This window comes from Poeciliopsis prolifica, unplaced genomic scaffold (genome assembly GCF_027474105.1).
Source record: "Poeciliopsis prolifica strain line A6 unplaced genomic scaffold, Auburn_PproV2 SCAFFOLD027, whole genome shotgun sequence".
In the NCBI taxonomy this organism is placed as follows: domain Eukaryota; kingdom Metazoa; phylum Chordata; class Actinopteri; order Cyprinodontiformes; family Poeciliidae; genus Poeciliopsis; species Poeciliopsis prolifica.
Window position 1 is genome coordinate 550,406 of NW_026562402.1, and position 25,393 is coordinate 575,798.

General features: G+C 36.8%; 1 protein-coding gene across 1 annotated transcript in view; it reads right to left on the reverse strand.

Moving 5' to 3' along the window:
* The window catches only part of ctnnbl1 (catenin, beta like 1), a 61,565-nt gene that overhangs the window by 2,218 nt on the left and 33,954 nt on the right, over positions 1-25,393 (reverse strand). Inside the window, exons 12-15 of the mRNA XM_055048661.1 lie at positions 24,447-24,544; positions 22,035-22,115; positions 9,858-9,995; positions 7,291-7,363 (exon numbers count right to left, since the gene is read on the reverse strand). Of these exons, the coding sequence (XP_054904636.1) occupies positions 7,291-7,363; positions 9,858-9,995; positions 22,035-22,115; positions 24,447-24,544 (390 nt within the window). The remainder of the gene's footprint in view (positions 1-7,290; positions 7,364-9,857; positions 9,996-22,034; positions 22,116-24,446; positions 24,545-25,393) is intronic.

Sequence of the window (25,393 nt, forward strand, 5' to 3'; positions counted from 1 at the left end):
GTTTTCTTCATTTTGTGTTTCTGCCTCCCACACAAGGCCTTTGAGACCGCTCGACGGTCGATTTGTGAGTCTAATGTGCAGAAAGAGGAAGTTGCAGCTGCTGCAGCCCCGGTGGAATCCGCACATCCGCTCTGCCTCTGAAGGAGGGATTACACATTAAACCCAGAGACAGAGAGATGGAAGAAGAAAAAAAAACTGTTTTACTCTGGGAGACACTGCAGAGACAATAGAATAAAGGGAGCTTTCCTGACTAAAGCCAGCAGGGTTTAGGAGAATGAGGAACGGGTGTCATTTTCAGTTTTTTTTTTGCCCTCCATGCAGAGATTCTTTTTAAGGTTGCAAGGCTGTAAATAAAAGATAATAGCAGATGAAATGAGACTAAGAAAAGACTTTACAGATATTGGGAACAAATAATACTTGGCTTTTTTTATAATGTTATGGAAAGCTTTATGAAATATTCACTGCAGTAACTGTATTTCAGACTATTTCAATGGTGGAGGAAACTCACTTTTCTGCCTGTGATCTCGTTTGCTTGGTAACTACCCAGAGTTGGTGACCATACATCAGGTTGAGGACGTAGATCTTCTGATCAATCTCTTTACCAATCAGATCGACCAACAAGAAACAATTTTGACTGTACTTTTGGCCGTGAAATAAATGACCGGCTAACTTCTTTTCAGTGGAATCGTTTCAGAAAAAATTAAATTTTCATTCAAACTGGGCTAAACTGTAGAATCTTTATCTTAACCTGTAGAACTCAAATCCAAATCAGTGGTGACTGCTCATCATTACTGTCGACAAGAAGAAAGCAGCTCTCCTGGCAGAATATTACTATTATGTCTAAAATAAAATATATACTTTTTTTTTTGTCATGCATACATTTCTCCCCCACATACGCAGTGAAATGACATTTAAAGAGTTAAGCTCCAATTAGAGTTGTTGGAGGTTTTAATTTCAAGCATAACCTTTAAAACAGCAGCAAAGAAAAAAACCAGGAAGCAGAGCTGCTGGGAACGTGATGGGCTTCCTGAGAGGTTCTCAGGTCAGAAGGCAAACAGTGACAGCCACCAACGCCAGAAGATGGAGGTCGCTGTATCATTGACTGCTCAGAGGAGAATTAAATTATGACCTGCCACCATCATCAAAACTAAGTTATGAAAGTGGAGGCAGCAGTACTTAAATGAACAGTCCTGAAGGGTTGGATTAAAGGGTCACTGGAAAAAAAAAAAAAAATCAGGTTTACTTTTTAATATCAATCACATTTTGATTAATATTAACATGTTTTGTTAATGATTCTTCTATTAAATGTCTTCCCGTGTAGGCTGGCTTAGTGTAATGCTGGTCTTGTTCACATTAGCTTCATCATTGAGGTAAGGGTTATAAATATTCATAATTATACATTCGTATTAGAAATGAGTAGACTTGTGTCCGAGCATTTTTAATTTTCAACTATCGGAAAATATTTTTTTAACGTTGTATTTACTTTAAAACCATGAAAATTGTAGAATGCTTTTTTTTTTTACATCAACAAGTAATGAATCATGTTTAAATAGGTGCTCATTTTATATATCAATCAGTTTTATTTTCATAGTACATTCCTGCAACAATGCAATTCAAAGTGCCACAAAATACAAGAGGTTTCCAAAAACTCATGGTCACCAATTTAAAAACAAACTGGTGACCATATTTGTCACCAATTAATTTCGTCTGTTGATTACTGTACGTAATTGAGAAATTTGTTATTGATTTGAAATTTGTTATTGATTTGAATTTTGACATAGATTTGATAGACTTAGAATTCAAAGTCAGAATTTGCTTTTCAGTTTTTTTTCTTCAGTTGTCCTAATCCTCTTTCGTATGGATTTGATCCCATGAGCATGCAACACCAGCCTAAAAATGGCTGAACTTTAAGTCTGACTGATCCCTAAATGCAGCAAAAGGGACAGAAAGAGAGAGAGTTGATAAAATCTTGAGGATCCACAGCATCTTGCAGGCGCCCGCCTGTCACTGTGAACCCATTTCTGTGTCTATTGAAAGGCTCTACAGTCAGCCATACGCACAGGAAGGTCAGAGACTCTACGACTCTTCAACTTTCCGCCAAGGCTTTACTTCAACGCGCCACTGCCCTCTCCCTGCTGTCACCACGGCAACACGGTTGAGGACAATGCAGCGCTGAGCGTTGCCATTACTCAAGTCAGTGACTAGGACCGATCCGCCATGAATATGAGCGGGATCACTTCCAGGAAGGGGACGCGGTGTGGGGGCTTTGACTGCGGCTGCAGGTGGACCAACACAAGCCATTCAAAACACAGACATGCAAGAATGAAGCTGCACCAACACACCTACAGCAAGGACAGTCCTAGAGATGACGGGGCGGCAGAGTGTTCAGAACTATGAGCTATGAAGTCATAAATTCTGTTCGTGCTTTTAAGAAACAGATTCTCTGAAAAATAACAGAATAAGATCTTTAAAGTACAACCATTAGACATTGTAGTTAAATACAAATGTATTTAACTGTATTATCAAAACTGTTTCTGAATTACCAGAAACAGTTTTGTCAAAGGTAAAATCAGATTTACATTTCATTAACTGGTCTAAAACGGAAAAATTTTGATACGAGGCTGTTTCACATTTCCTCAGTTTCCTTGGAGATATTAATTCAGAAAGCATCAATTTGAGGCCAAATGACCCAAAACAGTCCATAGCATGATATTTCTACCATCATGCCTTCAAAAGTTATTCCACACAGCTTATGAAGGCAAATCACAACAACTTGTCTTTTTTTCTCAATTGGTTGCTCAAGATCCACTTTTCCGTTTGAAATCAGAACTGCTTTCAGTGGTACTCTGTAGGAAAACCTACAGAGCCCTTGTGACTCTGCAGGTTTCTAAATCTTTTAAAGCTATAAAGGGTATGGCTTTAAAAGATTTAGTCCTTGTTTTAGTCCAGTGAGTTGAAACATTATTAGGCCTGTCACCATAACAAATTTCACTGGATAAATTGTCCCAGAAATTATTGCGATAAATGATATTGTTGTTTTGAGTCCATTTTTAAGTGGTATATTGACAATGGCAACCTCATGCAATTTTGTGCTCTCTCAAAAGACCAATAAAACTTTCATTTTGTACAGAACTTGAACACTAGAACTGGAAGACATTTTAAATATCCCAAATTAGAAAACAACAACCAAAAACAATAAAACATAAACAATTTTTTTGCCCCGGTTACCCCCTTGTGACAATCTTAGAACATCCAATGTTCTAAGCTTGTGATAATCGATCATCCTGCTATGTGTGGACTGTTATAACTGATCAGGTCCCGACTCTAGAACGTCAGACCACTCCGATCTAATATCAGGAGTGGTCATATTCAACATGTTGGATTGTCTTGGCCAGTTTATCACTACAGTTTGTGAGATTTTTCCTGACTGGGAGCAAGAATGCAGCCTGTTGATGGGTATCCAATCAAAAACAACAACAAAAAAAAAAAAAACGGTGATTTAATCACGTAGAATAATCCTAAACAGCTGACATAGCACAAACCAAGAGTTTGAGATGATATGTGGAAACAACATTAATGTTTATTCAACATTTCGTGGAAAGAATATCCACATAAATGATAAGGAGAGGAGTTGGAGCGAAACTGGTACCACAGTTGATAAACCCGGTAACTTTTCAGCTGTTTATCATTAACATGACATAAAGTTCATTATCATTATAACCTATTGATGTTATAATGATAATGAACTGTCCACTCTTTTATCCAATGGCTTTTCTTTTATTGCTTAAAATAAGCTGTCAAACTATCGCTATTGCTTCCACGTCGCCAGTTGTGTTTATTTACTCTAAATTTACGTGTGAGATAGTGGGCTTTTACAAGGTTTTATGTCTGGAATCTGAATGTCAATGAGAGAAATTGGTTTGTGTTGTGTGTTTCTCTTGCTGTGTGGCTGGACGTCACACATGGTATGATCAAAGCCGCTATACCTACAATTGTTTGTCAGAAAGTGTGTGGTCTCAGGTTTTGAAAATTTGCTGACAATCCTAAAATCATGTATTGTGAACGGGCTTCACCAACCATAAATAAAAAACGATTATGAAGTCTCTGCAAACATGTTTAAATTACTAAATATGTTTTGCCATAACCTTAAATATTCTTCATAATTATTTTCTGAAATTTCAATTTCATGAATTGTAAATAGAAGATTTTGATACACTGGTGGGACATCCACATAGTTTGAAGACACTTTACACAAATAACATTATACAGTGATCTCCGGCCAAGACGCTGTTATTTTTCTGTGGATTATATCTCCATATTATTCCCAGAAAATCCTCCTATTTAAATTTTTTTTCAAAGATTTTCTAAATTGCTTAAAAAAAAAAAAAAAAGCTTGTGAAGTTGCAATAGCTAGACTCTGCTACTTATCACCACTTTACAGTGAAAACTAAGTCTGAAGTTTTTGTAACTCGAGTCAAAGCCTTAAACTCTGATCTAAACAATGACGATTAAAAAAAGACTGATAAATAGAAAGGAAGAATTTTAAGAAACTTGTTTGCAAGAAACTGTGAAGCTTTGCAGGGTGAAAAGAATCATATGCAACATGTTTCTGTCACCTTCCTGTCAAAAGCTCAACTCAGACTCTGAACTTCAGCACAAGTGATGCGTGAGATGAACTGTTACATTGAGTCTCCGTAACAGTCAGCCTTCAATATGCTAAGTCTGTGCCATTAAAACCTAACCTCACAGGATGTTATTCTCATCCTCAGAAGAAGAAACTCAGTGAAATCGAGACTCATATGATCTAAAACGCAACACCGGGGTTTTATGCCATCACCTGGTACTGAGCCGTCTTTTTCCTGCGGTGCAGCTTTAAATTTGGTAAGCTGAAGGCATTAAAGGTCAAAACGGCTCGGTTGGTGCCTCACTCTGCATGTGCTTAACCTTTCTCTGCAATTTCAATTTGACCAGGTAGGTCTCTTGAAATCGGAAAAGTCTGCACATGTTGGCCTTCTGCAAAGGCTGAGAACTCACACTGCGAGCTGGAAAAGCAGAAATATATTCAAACGATTAGATGCTCTGGTTCTCTGCTGGTATAGATGAGCAGACAGATTCACCTTTTTCACTTCCGATACCGATATCCAAGGCTTAGTACCGATATCTGATACAGAAAAACAGCTGAACTGACTTAAAATGTTTCTTTTTAAGTGTGTTTCAAGATACACACAATATGTACTGAATTACAAATCTACTTGATACTCTGCTCCAGTACAGTACACTGAAATAAACCAGTAGCTTCACAAGCTAACATGTAAAAATCATTTTAATTTGATCAGTTAGTGTGATTATGAGTAGAACAGCTAATGGAAAATTAATAATAAAGAATCTGACAAAAACAATAGGTTGACTACCTTCGTAAAATGGTTCAAAAATAGCAATTAGGAATTCTAAATACAATGTAAAATAAATAAAGCATAGAATTAGACTAATTGATCTGTTCTTATGGATCGGGCACATTGTCAACAATATCAGATCTAGAACGTTTTTCAATATCAGCACAGATACAGATATTGATTTCTGATGGATGCATCTCTAGATATTTTGAGCTATTATTAAAATGATTATTGAATTGTTTTCTGACATAACAGAATTTCAAAATGACTTCTCGTCAGAAATTTGTTTTCTCCAATTATTCCAACACCGCTTGAACTCTGCAGAAGTGGCAGAGCTTGATTTAAAATAAAACACCTAGACAACTGAACATGTCATCAGTGATATTCTTTATGATATCCGACAGATGAGAATGACATCATAATTTCTTGATATTGGGCCCGATCCCTCATTTCAATAGTAAACGCCAACTGAATGAGTCACCTACACTGAAAAAGGTCGGGAGTGAAAATATAAATATGTAATTAATACAATGAAAACCCATTTATACACCCAAGTGAAAACATTGTGTGGACAAGCCAGGCCCAAGTGTATGCAAATATGCCGATGAGCACTGAAGCGACAACAACAGATTTTCTGTGTGTGAGCACAAACATGGTGGCGCTCTGAGCACTGGAGAGGCGCCACGCTCGCTGGAGAGTGTGACGGATGACTCCATCTACTGCGTTTACACGTCGCAAAGGCCGGAGGGTGTGTGTGAGCGGAGTGTCGTCCTCAAGCTGTACCCGGCGATTAAACAGGAAGGATGGACGTCGTGTAGGGACAAAAACTACACACCTACAACTTTTGAAACGCAAACACAAACCGAATATGGCAGGACGGGGAATCTTAAAGCAGAAAGCAGTCTGTTTCGCTATCACACAGAGGATGTGATTACACTGCAGTGCAAATATACATGTCAGGAAGTGTCTGAGTATGGAATTTTGTCATCTGAATGCCGGCAATGTGAATAAAAAACAATAAGCGCTACTGTCCGGCTGTATTTTACTGTGTTTACTAGCATTACATCTTTATTTTTCCATCTGTGTCTTATATACTGTAAGCATTTCAGTTCTGCCTCAGAGATACACTCCATCTGTGAGGTCTCTATACACACAAAGAACACCATAATCAGAGCTGAAAAAAGTCAAAATTGTAACATCATAAATATTTTGGACCCTTATTTGTCCATAAAGCTGTCCAAACCATAACTTGATGTGTTTTGGCTGGTTCAAATTATAAAAAAGTTCTACTAGACACCTTTGATGGCATAATTATTGCCAGTTAATCAAAAATGATAGTCAACTGATCAGCTCTGCACAGTATTGAAATTAAGTCAGGCATAAAAGCTCCTGAGCTTTTCACATCATGTTAAAAATTCATCCTTTGCTACAAATGATCAAATGTTCATTAAAGGCATGTTTTTATTGGATTTCAGGCAGTAAATGTTCTTATAAATGACTTAAATTATGTGTTTCATTTATTTGTATTTGATTAATCATCAGAACAGTTGATTACTAAAGTAATTATAGATGTTGATATTATTGGTATTCAGTGCAAAGAAAGGAAATAGTTTAACATTGTTCTGCGGCTTTTCAGTAAACATGCAGAAATTTCCATGACACCATAATTTAACATAAATTAATGCTAAAGGAGGAAATTCTTGCAGGGGTGAAGATGTAAGGAATTGCCCTCAAAGGCAGCATGATCATCACTGAGAAAAACACTGCTTTGGAAGCGTCTCTATGTGTTTGAGTGACTTTAGAAAACAGTGAAAACAGAACTGAAACACTGAATTAGTGAAAGAGAGACACTGAAAGTCTTTTTAGAACTGGCTAGCAGACACTGAGCTGAACTCACCTCTCATGATGTGGCGGACTACTTTGACCGAGCCTCCTCTTATGTTGAGAATCTGATGAACCCGCTGCTGCAGCTACAAAAAGAAAAAACAAAAACATTATTGTTTTTAAGGAATAAAAAAATTATCTGTTTTCTGAGTTAAGCTGCTTTAGCCTCTGCAGCTCGCTTGGTACAGAAAAAATGAACAGTAGCTTCCAGGTCTGTCTGTTATTTGGTGCCTTCAATTATTTGGTTCTAACACTCCCAAATTCAATATCTGGTGAGGTGGAGCAGCTCCCTACTGGAAATGTTCAGAAGCCATATTGACATGCAATACTAGTAAGTTAGAAATATTGGTCGTTTAGTTTTTATAAATGCAAATAAAGTGACCCTGACTTCCTGCATTTTGTTTACAGGCTTTAGTTCTCTATTCACTTCCTGTCTGACATGCATTGCACAAGTAAAAAATATTGGTAAAAAATATAAAGGGCTATAAAAATCTTAATAGGATATAGAAAATTCCATATCACAAATGACAAAATTTAAACTAATATGAAAATGTCAGTATATTTACACCAGTATGTTATGGAAGAGTTTTATTGGCACAACCAACATCCTGAACCCAGAATTAATTGTCCTAACCAGTGTGGCATCATTTAAAGTAACAAATTTAATTTATTTCCAAAAAGCACAGTTACAATAAGGAAACAACTGACCAACCACAAATGTCCTTACTTTTTTGTGTTAATTATATAATCTTAATCCAGCTGACACTTAGTATTCAGTCAGTATTTTTTGTTACACATACAGTGCAGACCAAAAGTTTGGCCACACCTTTTTATTCAATGAGTTTCCTTTATTTTCATGACTATTGACATTGTAGATTCACACTGAAGCCATGTGGAAATATGTACTGAACAAAAAAGTGTAAAAGAACTGAAAATACGCCCTATATTGTAGTTTCTTCAAAGTAGCAACTTTTTGCTGTGATTACTGCTTTGCACACAATCTGCATTCTCTTGATGAGCTTCAAAAGGTTGTCACCTGAAATGGTTTTCACTTCACAAGTGTGCCCTGTCAGGTCAATAAGTAGGCTTTCTTGCCTTATAAATAGTCATGAAAATAAAGGAAACCCATTGAATGAGAAGGTTGTGTCCAAACTTTTGGTCTGTTCTGTATTTAATGTTCTCATTTCATCTATAAATTGTTCCGATGGACCAGAATCTTGTTCCTTGAACAGATTAGAATATGTCTATGTTAGGGGTGTCAAACTCCAGTCCTCGAGGGCCACTGTCCTGCAGGTACAAAACACAGGAATGAAATGGCTTAATTACCTCCTCCTTGTTCTCCAGAGCCTTGCTAATGACCTAATTATTCTATTCAGGTGTGGTGCAGCAGAGGCACATCTAAAAGTTGCAGGACACCGGCCCTCGAGGACTGGATGTTGACACCCCTGGTCTATGTGCTATACAATACATGTTCCATACAATCTTTGTGTTGAACATCAGATTTCTTAGATATCTAAGAAATTATTCTTAGATTTCATACGCAATATGAAGAATGATTTTTTTGGGGGGCATAAAATTATTCTTAGATAAATAGATTTCCGTTTGCTCGGTTCTGCTTATTTTGAGCTCCTTTCAGATTGAGCCGTTTTAGGGCCTCCTGTCACTTTAAATCCAAATAAGCTACTGCTGGCCACCCCACCCCACCCCCAACTCACTGTTTACACTTGCACCTGAAATTAATGCAAACAGATGTGCAACTATACAACTGTACATATTTGAGAAGCAGAAGTGGAATCTCCTGCACAACCAATGAGAATGCGGCAAGTGGGTTCTAGAGGATAAGTCAACCACAAAACATTTGTCTTTGATGTGGTAAAGTGCAGTAAAACCAGCTGAAGCTCAGCTGGGGTTGCTAGGCAACAGAGTAGTGCCCACCGGTTGTGACTCAACAATATGGAAACTTTTGAAACTTTCAGAATTTTCAGACACCGATAAACATCAACTTATTGCTAAAAAACAGCTGAAAAGCTTTTTTTAAGCGCTGAGCCATTTTTATAAGCAGTTGAGACTCAAATGGAAGGATATAAATTCTGCATAATCGGCCCCCTTTAAAATAAAAATCTAAATATTTAAGAAATGTGTGCCATCTTTTTGAATGTGTGAAATATGCTGGATCGGTGTGATTTGCATCTCCTGACACACAAAGTGAGAACTGCTTCTTCAATTTCACTTCAATGACAACCACCAACCAATCAATAGAACACAGACGCTTGGTTAATATCAGAAGAACTGTTGGTCTAATAAAGAAGAATTAAAGAACATAATGACTTGTACTTTACTTTAAAAAGCATAAAATGAACAGAATCAACGTAAAAAAAAAAGTTTCATAAACAAAAGTAGCAATCAACGAGTTCAGTTAGCTCTGATTAGGTGTGGGATGTGTGAGCTAATTCAGTAAAACAACCATACAAACAATCTGATGGCTGTCCGCTTCCACAGGCCCCGTAATCGAAAGCCTTAATGATAATTGATTGGTGAGAAAACTCATTTAAAAGCCAGATAGTGAGTGTGTGTTTGTACCTGTGAGACCCCTGAGCTGCTGATCTCCACCATAATATAGCACAGCAGCTGCAGAACAAACAGCCCAGCGTCTAGACGGCGAAGGTAGAACTCATCCTCCATGCTGTCGTCCAGGATCTCCCCCCGACGGACCATGTCCTGCAAATGCAGCCAGTACAACGCACATCAGGGTGGAGATTTGTTGTTTTTTCTTTCAAAAAGCTGTTAATAAATCTCCATTTGCTGTTCATTTGGTGATGGGATGTTTTAGCAAAAAGACAAATCTGGAGTAATTTAGATGTGGTTTACAAGCCTTTTCCACAAATCCATTTTTCACAGTTTAACAGATGCAGAATCAATAAATTTCACAGAAAAATAGCAACAACAACAAAGAAAAAGGACCTGACTAACGTGCATCAGCATCCTTACATAGTTATTCATCTCAACAGTGGTGTCAATATGCCAATAATAAGCGTGCAGTTCACATTAATCATCATTAGAGACTAAAAGGTAAATCTGAGAATGGAGAGGCTGAGACCTGCTGGAATGGCAGAGCAGCTGTCTAACGGCTAAAGGGACAGTAGCTTGGGTTTTCCAGGCACACTGAAAACTTTCACAGATCAACCAACTGTGTTACCTTCAGTGAGAAAAAAATTTAAGTAATAAAATATGACTTAAGACATGTCTTCATCAATGTATGCCTTGAAATTGGGTCTCTGTCTCTTTAAGAAGCTCGTGCTCTTTCTGAAACTCCTCTATTAGTCATTTAAAAATGATTTTACCTGCATTTCACTGAGAAGTACGTCATGTAATGAGGGTTTTGTGTTAATAGTTACAAAAATTTGGAGGTGCATGATGAAGCATCATAATTTGGAAATTACAGCGAGTGAAGCCAGTTGGCAGGAGCAGTGTTGTATAAAGTACTGAAATCTCGGAGTCAAGTAAAAGTATAAGTACCTCTCCAAAATATGACTTTGGTAAAAGTCACTGATTGAAATGTTACTTGAGTTAAAGTATTAAAATATCTGAAATGTCTTGTACTTAAGTATGAAAATTACTGTAAAAATGGATGTACTCAAGTAATGTAATGAAAAGTACAAGTAAAAAGTAAAACAAATGCAGTTTGAATGACATTTTTTATATTTTGGTAAACTTGTTAAATACACGTAAAATAATGTACACAACAAAGTGCAGGCAAAATTAAACCTGCTAATAGATATACCTGCAGCATCATTTAGTTAAGAAAATTAGGTGCTTTACTTAAATCACAAGGTTAACTTAACCTGCTTCACAACTGAACCAGCTTCTTAGTATACCCTCCAGGACAGAAAATACAAAGTTTTTGTAAGCCTTAAGTTTTCCCTTTCAGTAAGGTCAGTGCTGAAAATTAGAAAAATAAATAGTCAGTACAGAAAATGTGGCCAACATGAAGAAAAAAAGCCGTTAGGATTCCTCTACTTCACAAACTACAGGTGCACACAACTGGTCATTATGCAAAAGAAAAAAAGAATTGGGAGGGAAATGCAGCTTATTTGGCATCTGAAGAGGGAGAGCTTTTAGTTAACTTGGTGTTTAATGGGAGAAGCAAAACAGACCTCCGTGAAGCTGACACCCACCTACTCAAATAATCCAGCAAATAGTCTGATTGGTTAGTGCTCCGTTTGTGCAGCTTTGGTTTCCGAGATATTAAAATTTATTTTTTAGGCCATCCAAAATATATACTTTTTAAGATTACAATTACTGAAAATATTGAGTATGAGTACTTCATACTCAATATTTTGTGTCATAAATTTTGTGTCAGTTGGTCACAAGGCAAGAAATCTATTTCCATTAGTTTCTCAGGAGAGTTTGGATGTAAAATTTGTTGACTCTCCCTGAGTGAAACTCCAACACCTTGAGGAAAGGGGAGACCTAGAGAACGGCTGGCCGAAATTAGCGTTCATGAATTGGATCAACCTCGAGTAAGGCGCCGCTCGCACCGGATATTGGAATAGCCAAAATCCAAATTGAAAACAACTTTGCTGCGTTTGTTTTAACGGCACAAACGGAACATTAACGAACCAGCCCACTTTGGTTTGTTTTGGAGCAAAATGCGGGGATGGTGAACTCTGGATGGCCTAAAAAATCAAAAATCACTGTCACTGGTGTTTAAAAAGCTTATTTAACATAAACAAACTGTGCCTAGCCTGCTGGGGGTGGTTGTGGAAAACCCTGTATAACAACATACGGGTAAGTTCATTATTTAGAAAACGTACCAGAACAAATAAAATTTCTCAATCCTCAAATATAAATTTCTTAAATTAGGAATTTAATTTTGAGTAATTACAACAAAAACACATCTGAAAGAGTGTTTAAATGAGTAAATATTAGATGCAGCACTGAACAAAAACACATTATGCAGGAGATTTAAAAATGTAATTTCCAGTCGTTTTCATTGCCAGTATACGGTAACACAGAGAGAAGTGTAGCACTTTGGAACTACAAGGCAGAACCTGCTATCGAGAAAAAACATACAAATATTTCACTTTTTATTTTCCAATCATAAGTTGCAAGATTTGTATTATTAACCTGTATTTCTCGAGGAAGGTCCAATTGAGTTCAAAATTCTCTTTTATAAGAGAATACTAGCCAAGACTTAGAAGACTGTGAGGTATAAAGCAGTTGACAAAAATGCAATTATTGTGACTAATTAATGATTATTGTGACTATAAACCGACAAAACAAATAATAAATTTTATTGTGTGTCAATAATTTGAACAATTATAGATTTAAATCAGTGTGATTCCACAGATTGGACTTTATTTTGGATCTTCTTCACTGTTGTAAATCATGCCAGTGTACGAATCACACCAAAATAATCATCTTTTTTTCTTTACTCTTTTTAATAGTGTGTTCTTAGAGTAAGCAAAGATCATGCAATTAAAATGCCAGTTCTCAAAGAAGCATATCTATAACCGATGATGTTTAGAATTACAATTACAATGATGCCACTAAACATAATCATACTCCTTGATGAATAATAAATTCATTCTTAAACAGATCTGATGTTTTCACAGTTCAGATGTTCTGGTACAAAAACTGCAATGATATTCTGGAGAAAAAAAAAAAAAACTTTCTTCCTTTCTTTGTGGTTCTTCTTTTCTCCTAGGTTACTAAGAAGCACTGATCTGATAACAATATCAATATCAATGTCTATATCAGTCCTGACAATGTTTTTACCTGTTAGCTTCTGAAGTTATAGATTTATTTTAGTGAGCTGTACTGGTGCAGAGTCATCACATAAATTTAAAAAAATAAGCATTTGAAGTCAATGTCACTGATTTTCTGTATCGGATTGGTATTAATTGATATTAAACCTCAGACATTGGGATCAGAAGAGAAAAAAGTGGATTGTGGATCTCTATGAGATACTGTATAAACCAGCACATTATGATCTTTCAGGAGACGATGATAGAAACGGTAAAACTCTGAGTGGATCACATTTGTTCAGCTGAGAGATCCATATTTGTGGGGTTTGTGTTTAAATATTACATTTTTGAATCATTTTATTCTAACTAAACCACTTTCAACAACTCTGCAAAATAAAAAGTTAGTGTCAGCTTCTTTAAATTATTAGCAAAACAATGGAAACAATTATAGAAAAAACTGTGAATAAGGCCAATAAATGAGAGACATTTATCTTGTTTTACTTCCTCTGGGTACAGCAGTGGCCTTAAGTTCTGTGTTATGACAAAGAGCACCAATTTTGTTTTGTAAAATAATTTCACATCTGTGCCTGGTTGCCTGATAAGGATGCACACAAAATGAATTAATGCCATGTGAACATAAAATTGCTTTCTTTTCCCATCCGTTAGAAACAGTCAGTTCCAACTCAGTAGTTTGTGGAGAAATTGAAAAACTGTAACACTGATTTAAAAGCAGTTAAGGAATAAGGCATCCATGTAATCACAGAGGAAGATGTACAGACCAGACAAAAACACATGCTCTGGTCAGTTTCTTTCAACATTTCTCATAAAGAAAATGTTTCTAATAATCACTTTAAATAATTTAACCTTTCTTAAAAATAGTTTTAAGAAACTTATATTTTCTTTACATACTTTATGATATTCTCCTAAAAATCTCTTCTTTTGTCCAGTCAGAGTTTACACACACCACAGGGATAACTTCTATATTCAACTGGAATGCATGTTTTTTTTGTTCATAAAAAGTGTCTGCCCTGAAAGCAATAAACATATATTAAGTATGCCTATCACATTTAGAAAACTGCTAGATGATAAACTATTTCCGATTATTGAGATAAATGATAATACAGTTTTTTTTTAGACTATTTTAAGTAACAAATTGGTAATGGCATAATAATGCAAGACGACATTCTCAAACATTAAATATTAATGAATATTTATCACCGGAACAGGAAGACATTTAGAATATCCAAAATAAATAATCAAAACGGAAACAACAAATAAACTGAATTATGAAGTTTCTCTAAACTACATTGTCCTTCAAAACGAGAGACAATGTTTATTATCCAAAGAGAGAAAAGAGATAAAACAAACAAGAAATCCCACAAATGGGAATTGTTGAACTTGTTTTAATTAATCAATTAATTAATTTATTGCTTATTGCAGCAGTCGGAGTATTTAGTAAAAAATTTTATAAAATGTTCCTGGCGAAGTGCAGTCATTGACTGAACCTCCAAATGAGCCTTTGTTCCCCGGCTTCACAATACCATCAGCAGTCGATGCTGTAAATGATCCAGCCAATGGGACGCATCTTAAAATAGCTGATCATTAGTGTGAATAATTGTTCAGCTGATAGGTGTGTGGAGCACGGATAATATGCCAGAAACGATAAGATGAAATAGTGAAGGATTGAAAAGGACAGATCTGATGGCAATTACTGGGCCTATTGAGGCTTTAGTATGAGCAGATGTTTGGACAAAAGGAGTCTGAGCTGCAGAATGAAGGAAAACTTCAAGATCCCCAACGCCCCCAACGGGATTCTGTCAAGTGCTTAGCTGTATGTGCCTTTTGTGCAGAAGATACAAGCTTAACCTGACAAAGGTATCCAATGTTTTTTGTTTAAACCACATTTGCAATATATTTCATTGGGATTTTATCAAATGGACCAACGGAAAGAAGCACATTGTGGAATGTATATCTACTATTTAACTTTCAGAAAAAATAAAATCCAGTGCAACTAAATGTCTCCAGAAGCCAAAATTCAGGTAATAAAAATACAATTAGACACAAATTCCAGCCTTTGTGGAAGAATGGTGGCACAAAATCCAAGACAAAAAAACCCCCATAAGTCCTGTTTGCCACAAGTCAAGGACCTGCATACAAATGTGTGCCCCACTTATCATTTCTGTAAAAATGTGAAAACCATGACCTATTTTAGTTCCATTTTACAGCTAGAATCTGCTTTGTGTTGGTGTATCAAATAAAACACCACAAAAATTCATGGAAGGGTGGAACATGGAGGGACAGGCAGCCAGAAGTTAAACAGTGACCCAAAATGCTCATAAGAGAGACTGGCAGGAGCCGATGTTTCTGAATCCAACATGCTAGGTTACTGCAGAAACCAGCTGTTCTGTTGCCCCCGAGAAGGGCAACTGCTCAACAGAGACTTTAATCATCCAATGGTGCTCTTTGGATGATAAAAGCCCTTCCGACTTTTCGGAGAAGGAAAAGTAGGAAAAACATTTCCAAACAAGACGTTATGACAAAACGACTGCCACGTCCTCCAGGGAGCCTCACTCTAATAGAACAGAGACAAGACGTCCAAAACGAGACAACACAAGCCAGACCTTAAAATCTCCGTGCGGATGAGATTTTTTGAACGATGACAAGTGCATTAAATATTCATTATCATGAGCAAAGAAGAAAAGGATGTGTGGGATATTGCAACGGGAGCTGACGTTGCCATGCTCGTTAAAGCCACAGTTTTGTCCACTCGTGAGTTCTGACACTGTGGCCAAGTATCTTTTATGTGTCGGCACGGCTCCAGGGGCTGATGCCGGACAGAGGAAGCAGAGAAAGAAAAACGTGTAGAAAAGAGGTATCGGACAAGTAAATTACTGCAACCTCAGGGGAGCTCTCCAGCCCTGCTACAGTACAGACAAAGTAATAAGCAGTGATTTTCACTCTCAGCTCCTTTACTGTAACTCAGCTGCACTCTGCCGCTGTGCTTGAGGGACGGAATGTCTATGATTTATGGCAGGCTGTGTGCAACTTTTTAAGCTATTTATTAGTATATGTGCAGGTGTGCATAGCATGTAAGCAACCAACATTTATTGGTTTATATTCCTGTGGATTCCTTGTGCTGCGATGTATAAATAGGGATTTCTGTAAACATTTTTTGCTAAACCCACACATTGTGGGAGTGAGCATGAGTAAAATATATTGTCTTTGTAAGGCTTAACACAGGAAAGTGAAGCTGGATGTCCTTATTATGAACGCAGAATGGAGCTGAAGTCAAGTTTAGAGAAAATAAGTGAAACTCAGAGACTCAGAGGCAACATGCTGATTTCTTGTTGCAACAGAGAAAAAATGAACAGCCTCGCTCTCCAGGGAGAACATAAATTTTGGTTTGTTCCACAAAGTGGGGCAAAGCAAAAAACAACAGGAATCTCGGAGGGGAGGAACTCTCAAATAAAAATGCACTCAATCTCTTATTATCTGTCCAGATATTAACATGTTTTACAGTAGAAACAATTTCACTAATCAATAGTTTCGATAGAGCCTAAATAAATCAGACCTGGCCCAAGCCCATAGGCGTTGTGTCATGAGCCGGCCTGACTGATTAACTGCAATTATGGCCCAAAGCCCAAAGAAAACCCGACTATTATTTCAATTATGATTTACTGCTGACTTTAATTTCCAGACTACCATCCAAGTAAGGAGCGTAACTTCTCCTGTTTTTAGCTTTTATTTAATGTCTTCCGTTTTGTCGCTAGTAGTAACCGCAGTGTTCTCTGCTCGTTACAGTCTGATTAACTTCAGAAATCACTTCATTTCCTCAACAGGTTAAACTATCTACTCATCTATTTGTAGTAAATAAAAATCATATTCTTATAAGAAATAACACAAACCACAGGAGTAATTCTCTAAATTTAGCAACTTTGAGCCCAAGGACAGTGCTGAGTCCTGATTTAGGGATCAATACGCCACAAAGCAGTGAAGAAGTAATACAAATAAATAATCAGATTTATTTGCAAAGTTTGTGCACATAAATCGGACTTCCGTTCCACTTTATCAAAAGAAATTAAGCATTAAGGCAGGGAAACATTCTTTGTTTCTAAGCTTCCAGTAGCTTGATTAGTTAGATTATTTAATCACAAATAACTTGCTGTTAATTTTGTACTTTTGCTTAGTTTCTAGCTGCAGCACATGTAGCATTATGCTGCATTCAAGTACTGTTCGCAAACTACATAATCCATAGTGAAGTAGCTTTAAAATATTTACTTCATTGTTATTAAAATGTGGATATTCCAGGTTTGCTTAACTTGTCTTATGCATTATATTTAAAACGTTTTTTCTGTTTTCTTTTGATAATGTAATGTGATAATTTTTATTTTAAAAATTCTCAAAAATGTTGTAAACAAGATGAATTATTTATTGACAGGCTATAAAAATACAAAGTTTCTTTTTTGCACAAGACAAAACACTGAGCCTGAGAGTAAACACTGCAAATTAAATTAAACCCTAAAACAATGAATGGACTGGTTTAAGAGCAGAAGATTTTAAAACCAGGAAAGACTGAAAATTTTAATGAATGAAAGAACAACCACAACAAAGCTGTGAAACAGAAGGAAAGATAGAGATCATACTGAAAGAAGATTTTATGGCATAAACAGAGCTCATTTATTCTTAGAATAACTATAAATAGCTAGGTGCAAAAAACACAATTGTTCCGTTTCTAACTATCAGCAAACCTTATCTAGGCCATTCTGATTAATATTAAACAACAATCTGAGTGAATAACTAGTGTGATAGCACACTGACGCATTATTGCAGTATTGAGGTCAGCCTGAGACATGTTTTGCTGAGTTTCCTCAATCTCAAAGGAGTTGTTAGCAATAAACAGAGAAAAAGGAAAAGGTTAGGAGGGGGAAATGTGACGACAGCGGAAAGCGGGGCCAATATCATAAAGACAACAAAGAGAAAACTGAAAGATTTATACATGAGGAGATCAAACACATTAAAGTTGGCATGAAAAATGACAGGAACAAGTCACAGAAGAAACAAAGTGGAAGAGGGGCATATTAGAAGAAGTTATAAAAAAGAAATATTAAGGAGGAAGAAGACTGGGATATTATTCCGAGAGGGGAAAGTAACTTGAAGGTAAAGGGGATGAGAAGGAGAAAAGGAGGGAAGAGGAAGAGAGATACCAAGGTGGGACTAAAATAAGCAGCTTATTAAAGGTGCACGGAAAGAGCAGCAGCAGCTTTTCCTCTGCTATCCTCCTGAGAAATCTGGGAATAATATGTTGCAGAGGAAAAAAAATATTTTGCTTACCGCTCCTTAAAAACAGGCTTAACTAGGGGAAAACCAAAAAGGCAGGGCACAGAGAGATAAAGCGCTGATGCTGACGGCAGCCGATTCGGGCCGAGGCGCGGAACAGAACTGGGTTAGCATCTTTATCAGCTTATTTAAAGGAATGTGGCATTTAGTGGGGGCTTTGGTTCACACCAACTTAAAATATCATCACGCATATGTTGCAGCCTGCGGAGACGGGAGAGAAATGGTGGCGCTCTGCTGAGGCCAGCGGACAGCACAAAACAGGTATCTCTCTGTAACACAATAAATAATTTACCACAATACAATACTGACTATTTAATGCTTTATAAAGCTAACTGATAAAGTGGGACAATACAAAAACTTAAACTGGTGGACACACTTTGAGATGAATAACTTACAATCTAACTTTTGTCATGGGGCCCAACATTCCTGGCGGCATCTCCGAAGCTTGTACTTAATACTTCTCCTTGCGCTCAGACATAGTCTGATAATAATCGGTTATTTTAAGGGTTTGTTCCACACACTTCAGAATCAATCTATAGCTGTGCTTCTATAGCTGTGCTTATAGCAAAACTGTCAAAAAAATAATTTGAATAAGAAACATTACTGAAAACACAAAAAAGTCCTTGTTCATTTGATAAGTCATTGAAAATTACGCGCGATCATTCTCCAACTACTTCCTGTCGTCTTCTTTGTGGTTTGCACCAGTGGTAACAAATGATTGTTGATAGTGCGACTCAAGTGAAGCAAAAAAGTGTTTCCATTGCAGTTTAGTGAAATAAATGAATTTTAATACGGCTGAAAAAAACCCCACCAGATATTAATGAAAAAACCCTGAGTTTTCTTTCGAAACTGCCATGTTTCCATTTAGTGAATTTATGTTCAAAATGTTAAATTGCTCAATTATATGGTTAATGGAATTGCAGCTTATGTGTGAGCAACCAACAACTTCAATTTCCCTCTGAGATTAATAAAGTTTTTTCTATTCTATAATGCCTACCAGCTGTTTTTAGAATTAACAGAGGAAGTAAATTTGGATCATCTCTTACTTCATGTTTCCATAAGCAAGTCAGATTGTCTTCAAGGGACAGCAACCTAAACAACTTTCCCAGAATGAGGGAATAAATAATCTCCAAAAATGGTTTCTTTATAAAAGAAAAATAGATATTTATACATCTGTGCATGTTGTCTATAAAGACATGGAGCATGGTGAGAAGGGGGAAAAAAAATCCAGAAAATGCAGATATTCTGGCTGTAGCTGAATATCTGTTGCTGTTTGCATTTGCCTATGCAAACTGGAAATGTTTGGCGTCTCCACAGGAAGGTCAGCATCCCCTCTTCATCTCTTCTCCAGCTTCTCCACTAACACTCTACTCCAGGGGTGCTCAAACTTTTTGAGACCAAGATCTACTTTTTCTCTCACCAGCCGGCTGAGATCTACCTCATGGCATGAAGACATACAAATCATAAATTAAACCCTATTGACTAATTTTCTATGCAAATATACTATACATCAGTAATATCGGAAATGATAAAGTGAAAGAAAACTCAATGCAGTTTCTTCCTCAGTGAGATTCAGACACTGGGAGCAGGTTACTGGTTTCTCAGTCAGAAGCTGGTTGCAAACCTGAGACCAGCAGGTGTCAGTGAGTTATGGTAGATCCGAAATTTGGTTTGATGACGTCACTATGAGAAACTACATATTGATAGGAGGAACCAAAGAGTTCTGCAAAGGTAAAGGCAAATCTTCTGAATTTGGGATATAATTAATGTAATTTGACACAATTATTGTGGTAGAAGCCATTTGTTTGTTAAAATTTAATCAAATATATTTGTCCTATTTAATGTTTGTTGTGACGTTTACTGCAAACGAATGAGGTAATTAGTCCAAGTCTGTCGTTTATTGAACGTTCAGAAATTCCAGCCACAGCGAAGGTAAACAAAGGTAAAATAACCCAAACAACTCAGAACCACTCGCACTTTTTTACTCACTCTCTCTTTATCATTAAGCACACCCGTTGCCGTGGCAACCGCCTGTGCCCCGCAAGCCGAGCAAAGATTACGTTAAAAACGTTCAGTTCGTTACGATATCAGGTCTCCAGCCTTTATTATTATTTAATGAACCCACAAACGTTTTGGATCTTAGTGAATATTTTTGATAAGCCTGTCAGAAGAGGAAGTGCTGCTCTCAACGTCCTGGAGGCCTTCAGTTTGTCACCTTCTGCCGAGATCGACTCAAAACCTGCCCGCGATTTACCGGTAGATCGCGATCGACGTATCGAGCACCCCTGCTCTACTTTCTTTACTATTTTCATATTCATCTGATTCTAGTAGTTTACTAGCCTTTCACGCTGGTGTTAAACTGAATCAGATGAATAAAATATTAGGACTATTACATCCAAAGTCATTTTTTGGAATGACGTAAGGACCAGAAATGATAAAAATGTGTTTGTTTCTTTTTGCTTTGTGTGTTTCTGGCTGTGAAATGCGGTGGTTTATAGCAATGTCGTTTTAAAGATAGCAGCACATGCGGACGCTGCTCCTTATCGCCAGGTTATCGTGAACAACCCCTCTGTCTCCATCCCACAGGCGTAGGCGAGAGAGGGAAACAGGGAGAGAGAAAAGAGAAAGAAAAAAACAGAGGAGGAGGAGAGGAGAATGTCAAACTGTCTGGCCTTTTCTTGGCAATCTTACCACCCTGTCTGTCTGAGAAATTAATCTTCTGTCATCTTTAGATAGGAATCTCTCACTTATCTGTCTTCACCCACGCCTCCTTCCACTTCGCCATTCCCCTTTCACTCTAAATGTATCACTTATTTTCTTTTAATTCATTTTTTTCCACATTTCACCCACCTCCTCCAGTATTTACAGTGTTTCTGTGACTTTCTTTTGGTCTCTCTATATTACTGGAGAGAAAAAGCTCTTTTATCACTTTGTGCACTCCTATTCTCTGTCTGGACACTTTTCCTCCATCAAACTGTCCGCTGTCCGCAAAGACACTTATGAAACATTTTATTCTTCTGTAAATTGTCATATAAATTATGTTCAGATGTTTTTTGGTCTTTTCCCCCACAATGCTAGAAAAGAGATGACATTTACTTTAAATAAATTTATAGAATTGTTTGCATCTATAATGTACTTCTGAAGCTTCAGTTGAATCAATAATGACTGAATGATGATGAAACATGGAAAATAACTCAGGTTAGTTCTCATTTATGTAAACTACTCCAGAAGCCAAGGGAAGTCTCATTTACAGCATGTTAAACCCAAACATGTGGAAGAAGTGGAGCAACACTCCACATGAGGGACATAATGTAAAGCTAAAAAAGTCAATTTTATGATGCTGCCCCTTTTTTAAGGCCATCATTTTTCTCCAAACTCTCAGTTTGCAGAACTCTGTGTGTCTCTTTTGCAAAAACATCCTAATACAATACATTAAGTTTGAGGCTGTAATGCCTCAAAATGTGATAAAGGAAACAATTGAAAAAAAACACTATAAATAACAGCTACAACAAAGTCCCTGAACTTGTTTTCATGGAACTAATGAGAACTTTATTCTTCTCCTTTAATCTTCTAAGTAAAGAATCTGTCACTTCAACAGATTCAATATGAAAACATCAAAAGTCAACAGAAAGACTAGATCAGTAAGGAGGGAGGATAAAAAGATGGCTCTTACATGTTTCTCCCCTTCGATCCTCTTATCAGCCTGTTGAACAGCCTCCAGGTATTTAAAATACAACTCCATCAGTCGATCAACCTGGAGATACAATGAGGGAGCGGAAGGAAGAATGGTGGCGTGAGATTAGAAAGCAAAGAACGGAAGGAAAACAAGATGAAACAAAATAGACTCATCATATAATCAAAACAGTGCTTAGATTGTGTAAAAAGGCGGCTGGCTAAAATGACCTAAGACTTGTAACTGAGCTTCCTGACAATGAGCTGTGTATTTTACTCCACAGTGGCTTCGTACTCTTAACACTTCATTGTGCTCTAAACAGACTCAATGTTCTTGATCAATACAGCAAAGAAATTCCAAAATAAATGAGTTTTTCCATCTGAATGTTTCAATTTAGCATCTTTTTAGGATCACTCTAAATGAGAGTCAATGTGGCTCCATGTAATAAAAATAAATTTTAAGCTGCCTGTCATTACCTTTAACAAGAATAAGCTTGTTTTTGAGCTTTCATGTGGGCGTACAACCTGAAACCATCAAGTTCTTTTAAACACAACAAACAGCTGATAACAGGCACAATTCACATTAGTTAAACTGCTTGCTCAAAACTGGACAATAATACAAGGAGACATACTAGTCACTTTAGAGATACAAACAAATGTTTAGACCATTTCAACATGGTTACTCACAAAAGCAGCCATGTTGAACCTAAAATGCACTAAAACCTTTAATAATAAACTTAAAGCAACCTTCTCTAAACTTTCAAATAGACAAACAATATTTCTGTACCCCGGCCTGTCTTAATAAATTATCCAAGAAGTTATTGTGATAAACGATAATATTGTTGTTTTGAGACCATTTTCTAGTAATATAATGTATTCTTAATGCAAGAATACATGAACCGGTGATTGCATGCTTCAGCTTAAACATCCTGATTTCATGACAAAACATCTTTGTGGCATGAAGTTTTTAACTTTTTTCAGAAATTTACCTTAACTTAATGTGAATAGTGTAATTTTTATAAATGATGCAAAAATCATTGCCTGACTAAGTTGAATTTGATTACTTAACCACATACTTGTATACATTTTCAACTGAATCAAATTTTTATAGAAAAAGAGCCTGGACATGTCTGTCTATCTCAGAGGTCACATTAACGGCATACTTTCCGTATTTGACCAGTTATTTTTTTAAATGACCAGAAAATTTCATGCCTGTTGGTCATTTGACAGGTTATAATTAACACCCCTGATTGGTGCACATGGTCTTACATTATAGAATTTAAGCAAATATTTCATTGCAGAGGAAACTAAAATAAATCAATAAAAATCCTATCTGAATACCATCTCATGAACGCTGAACTAAATTCATCTTTCTGACACTGTCTGACATTGTCAGACTGGGAGCTGACAGCATGTTGAAGAGTTATGGACCAGACACTGGTGCGTTTAATTCCAGTCTCCATTACATACAGAACAGAGACAACTAAAGAGAACCTAATGTTGTGTTAATCCATTTATAGTCTAAACAGAGGAGCCAAGAGTTTATCTTGAGGAAATAAAGGTGCAGAAATTAATTAGACCGTAACATGTGCAGTACACTGCACAACCAATGCGGACGCTGCTCCGCCACTGCAAAGAATTAAACCCAACTCATCCTGCAGTTTTAACAAATGGGGCTGGAAGACATTACCCTCCTACACCCAGAAGTTGAGCTGGCTCAAAACCACAGCAGACGGAACATCTGTCCATTTCGGGGAAGCGAAACGACGGCAAAAAAAAAAAAGAAGAAGAAAATTCTCATGAAAGAATATGCGTGGACTGTGCACAAGATAAGAAGAGAAAAAAAAAGTTTGATTGATTGATCGGTTTGGATAAGACAGATCCAACTGGCCGATGAACTACCGCAGATTTCTCTGCAGATCCATCACACTTAAATTAGTACATTACAAGCTAATTTAAGTGGAGTCATTTAATTTAATTAATTTATTTATTTAAGTTATTCGGGCCGAAGTCAGTGGTTTTTGTCACGGAGAAAAAGTTACCGTAGATGCGATCATCTGCTTTATGTGTGATGAGGACAGGTTCACAGTTAGTCTAGGTGAATATTAACCAAACCACACAAAAATGTGGCCAAATATAGTACATGACCAATTTTTTTTAATGTCAGTCAATTGACGGAAAACCAAAAAGTCTAGTGCAACCTCTGGTCTATCTGTAATAAAATGGTTGAACTCAATAAAATTGTTGAATGGAGCAGAGAAACAAATTTCATTAAAGTTTTCAGTGCAACAAAAGTAAATAAAAACTTTGTTTGAATTTCAATGAATAGAAATAAGTCCAAAAAATATATAAGGAGTAAGGATGAAAATTACTTAAAAAAAAAAAAGCCAAAAGAAAGGGGAGAACAGCCAACCTTTTCACAGTCATTTTCTGTGAACTTGTTGAGGAGTCTGGTTCTCTGCTGGGACTTGAGGTTTCTCAGCATGGAAGCGATGACGGAGCAGACGTGTTCTGAGGAAGAGTTAAAAGTAATTCTGTGAACAACAAGCGTCTCAAGTCTAACCAACAGAGTATGGAGGCTAATTCCAACTAAAAACACAGTAGATTACAGATAAATGAGCACACAACACAGAAGTGCTTGAAATTTAAATCAATATATGTTTCAATTCTGACCAAATAAAAAAATGTAAAGCACATTACAAGCTAAAGCCCTGAGACAAAGCAACCTGATTAGAATCTGATAATTTGAAATTACAGCACAGAGCTAGCTTGGAGCAAGAGTAGAAGAAAATGTAAATGAAATTTTGGAAATCAATTTTCATTTTGGAGCCTGCTGGAACATGTGTAGCAGTTTTGGCAGAGGCTGAATGACGTTTCTTGCGGTGATAGAAATATGCCTGGGGCAGCTTTCGGGCCATTTAAGACACAGAAGATCTGCAGACATGTTAATTGACTAAATTAGCAACACAAACATTATGAAACCCCCTGTTCAAAAAGGATCATATTCACATCTCATTTTAGTCAGCGGCTCCCGGAGCACACCTGTGGCAATCATAGCACAATATTTCTCCAAGATATTGAATGGAAATGCAGTGCACTAGGAAGGCAGTCAGAGGATGTCGTTGTAAAAATCTCTGGATATATACAAAGCGAAGCTAGAAAAATGTAATTGGACTTTATCAACAAGAGGTCAATATTCTCTCTCAATGAGGCTTTGCAGTTGCTAAGCAACAGGAGTGCATGAATCAATCAATTTCTGTGGTTTAAAAGGGGGTCTTGTTTGTTGTCAGCTTCCTTTGTGCAATCCCCCCTGTGACCCGCAGTGTCTTTACTCAAAGGACATGAGAGCCGAGAAAACTA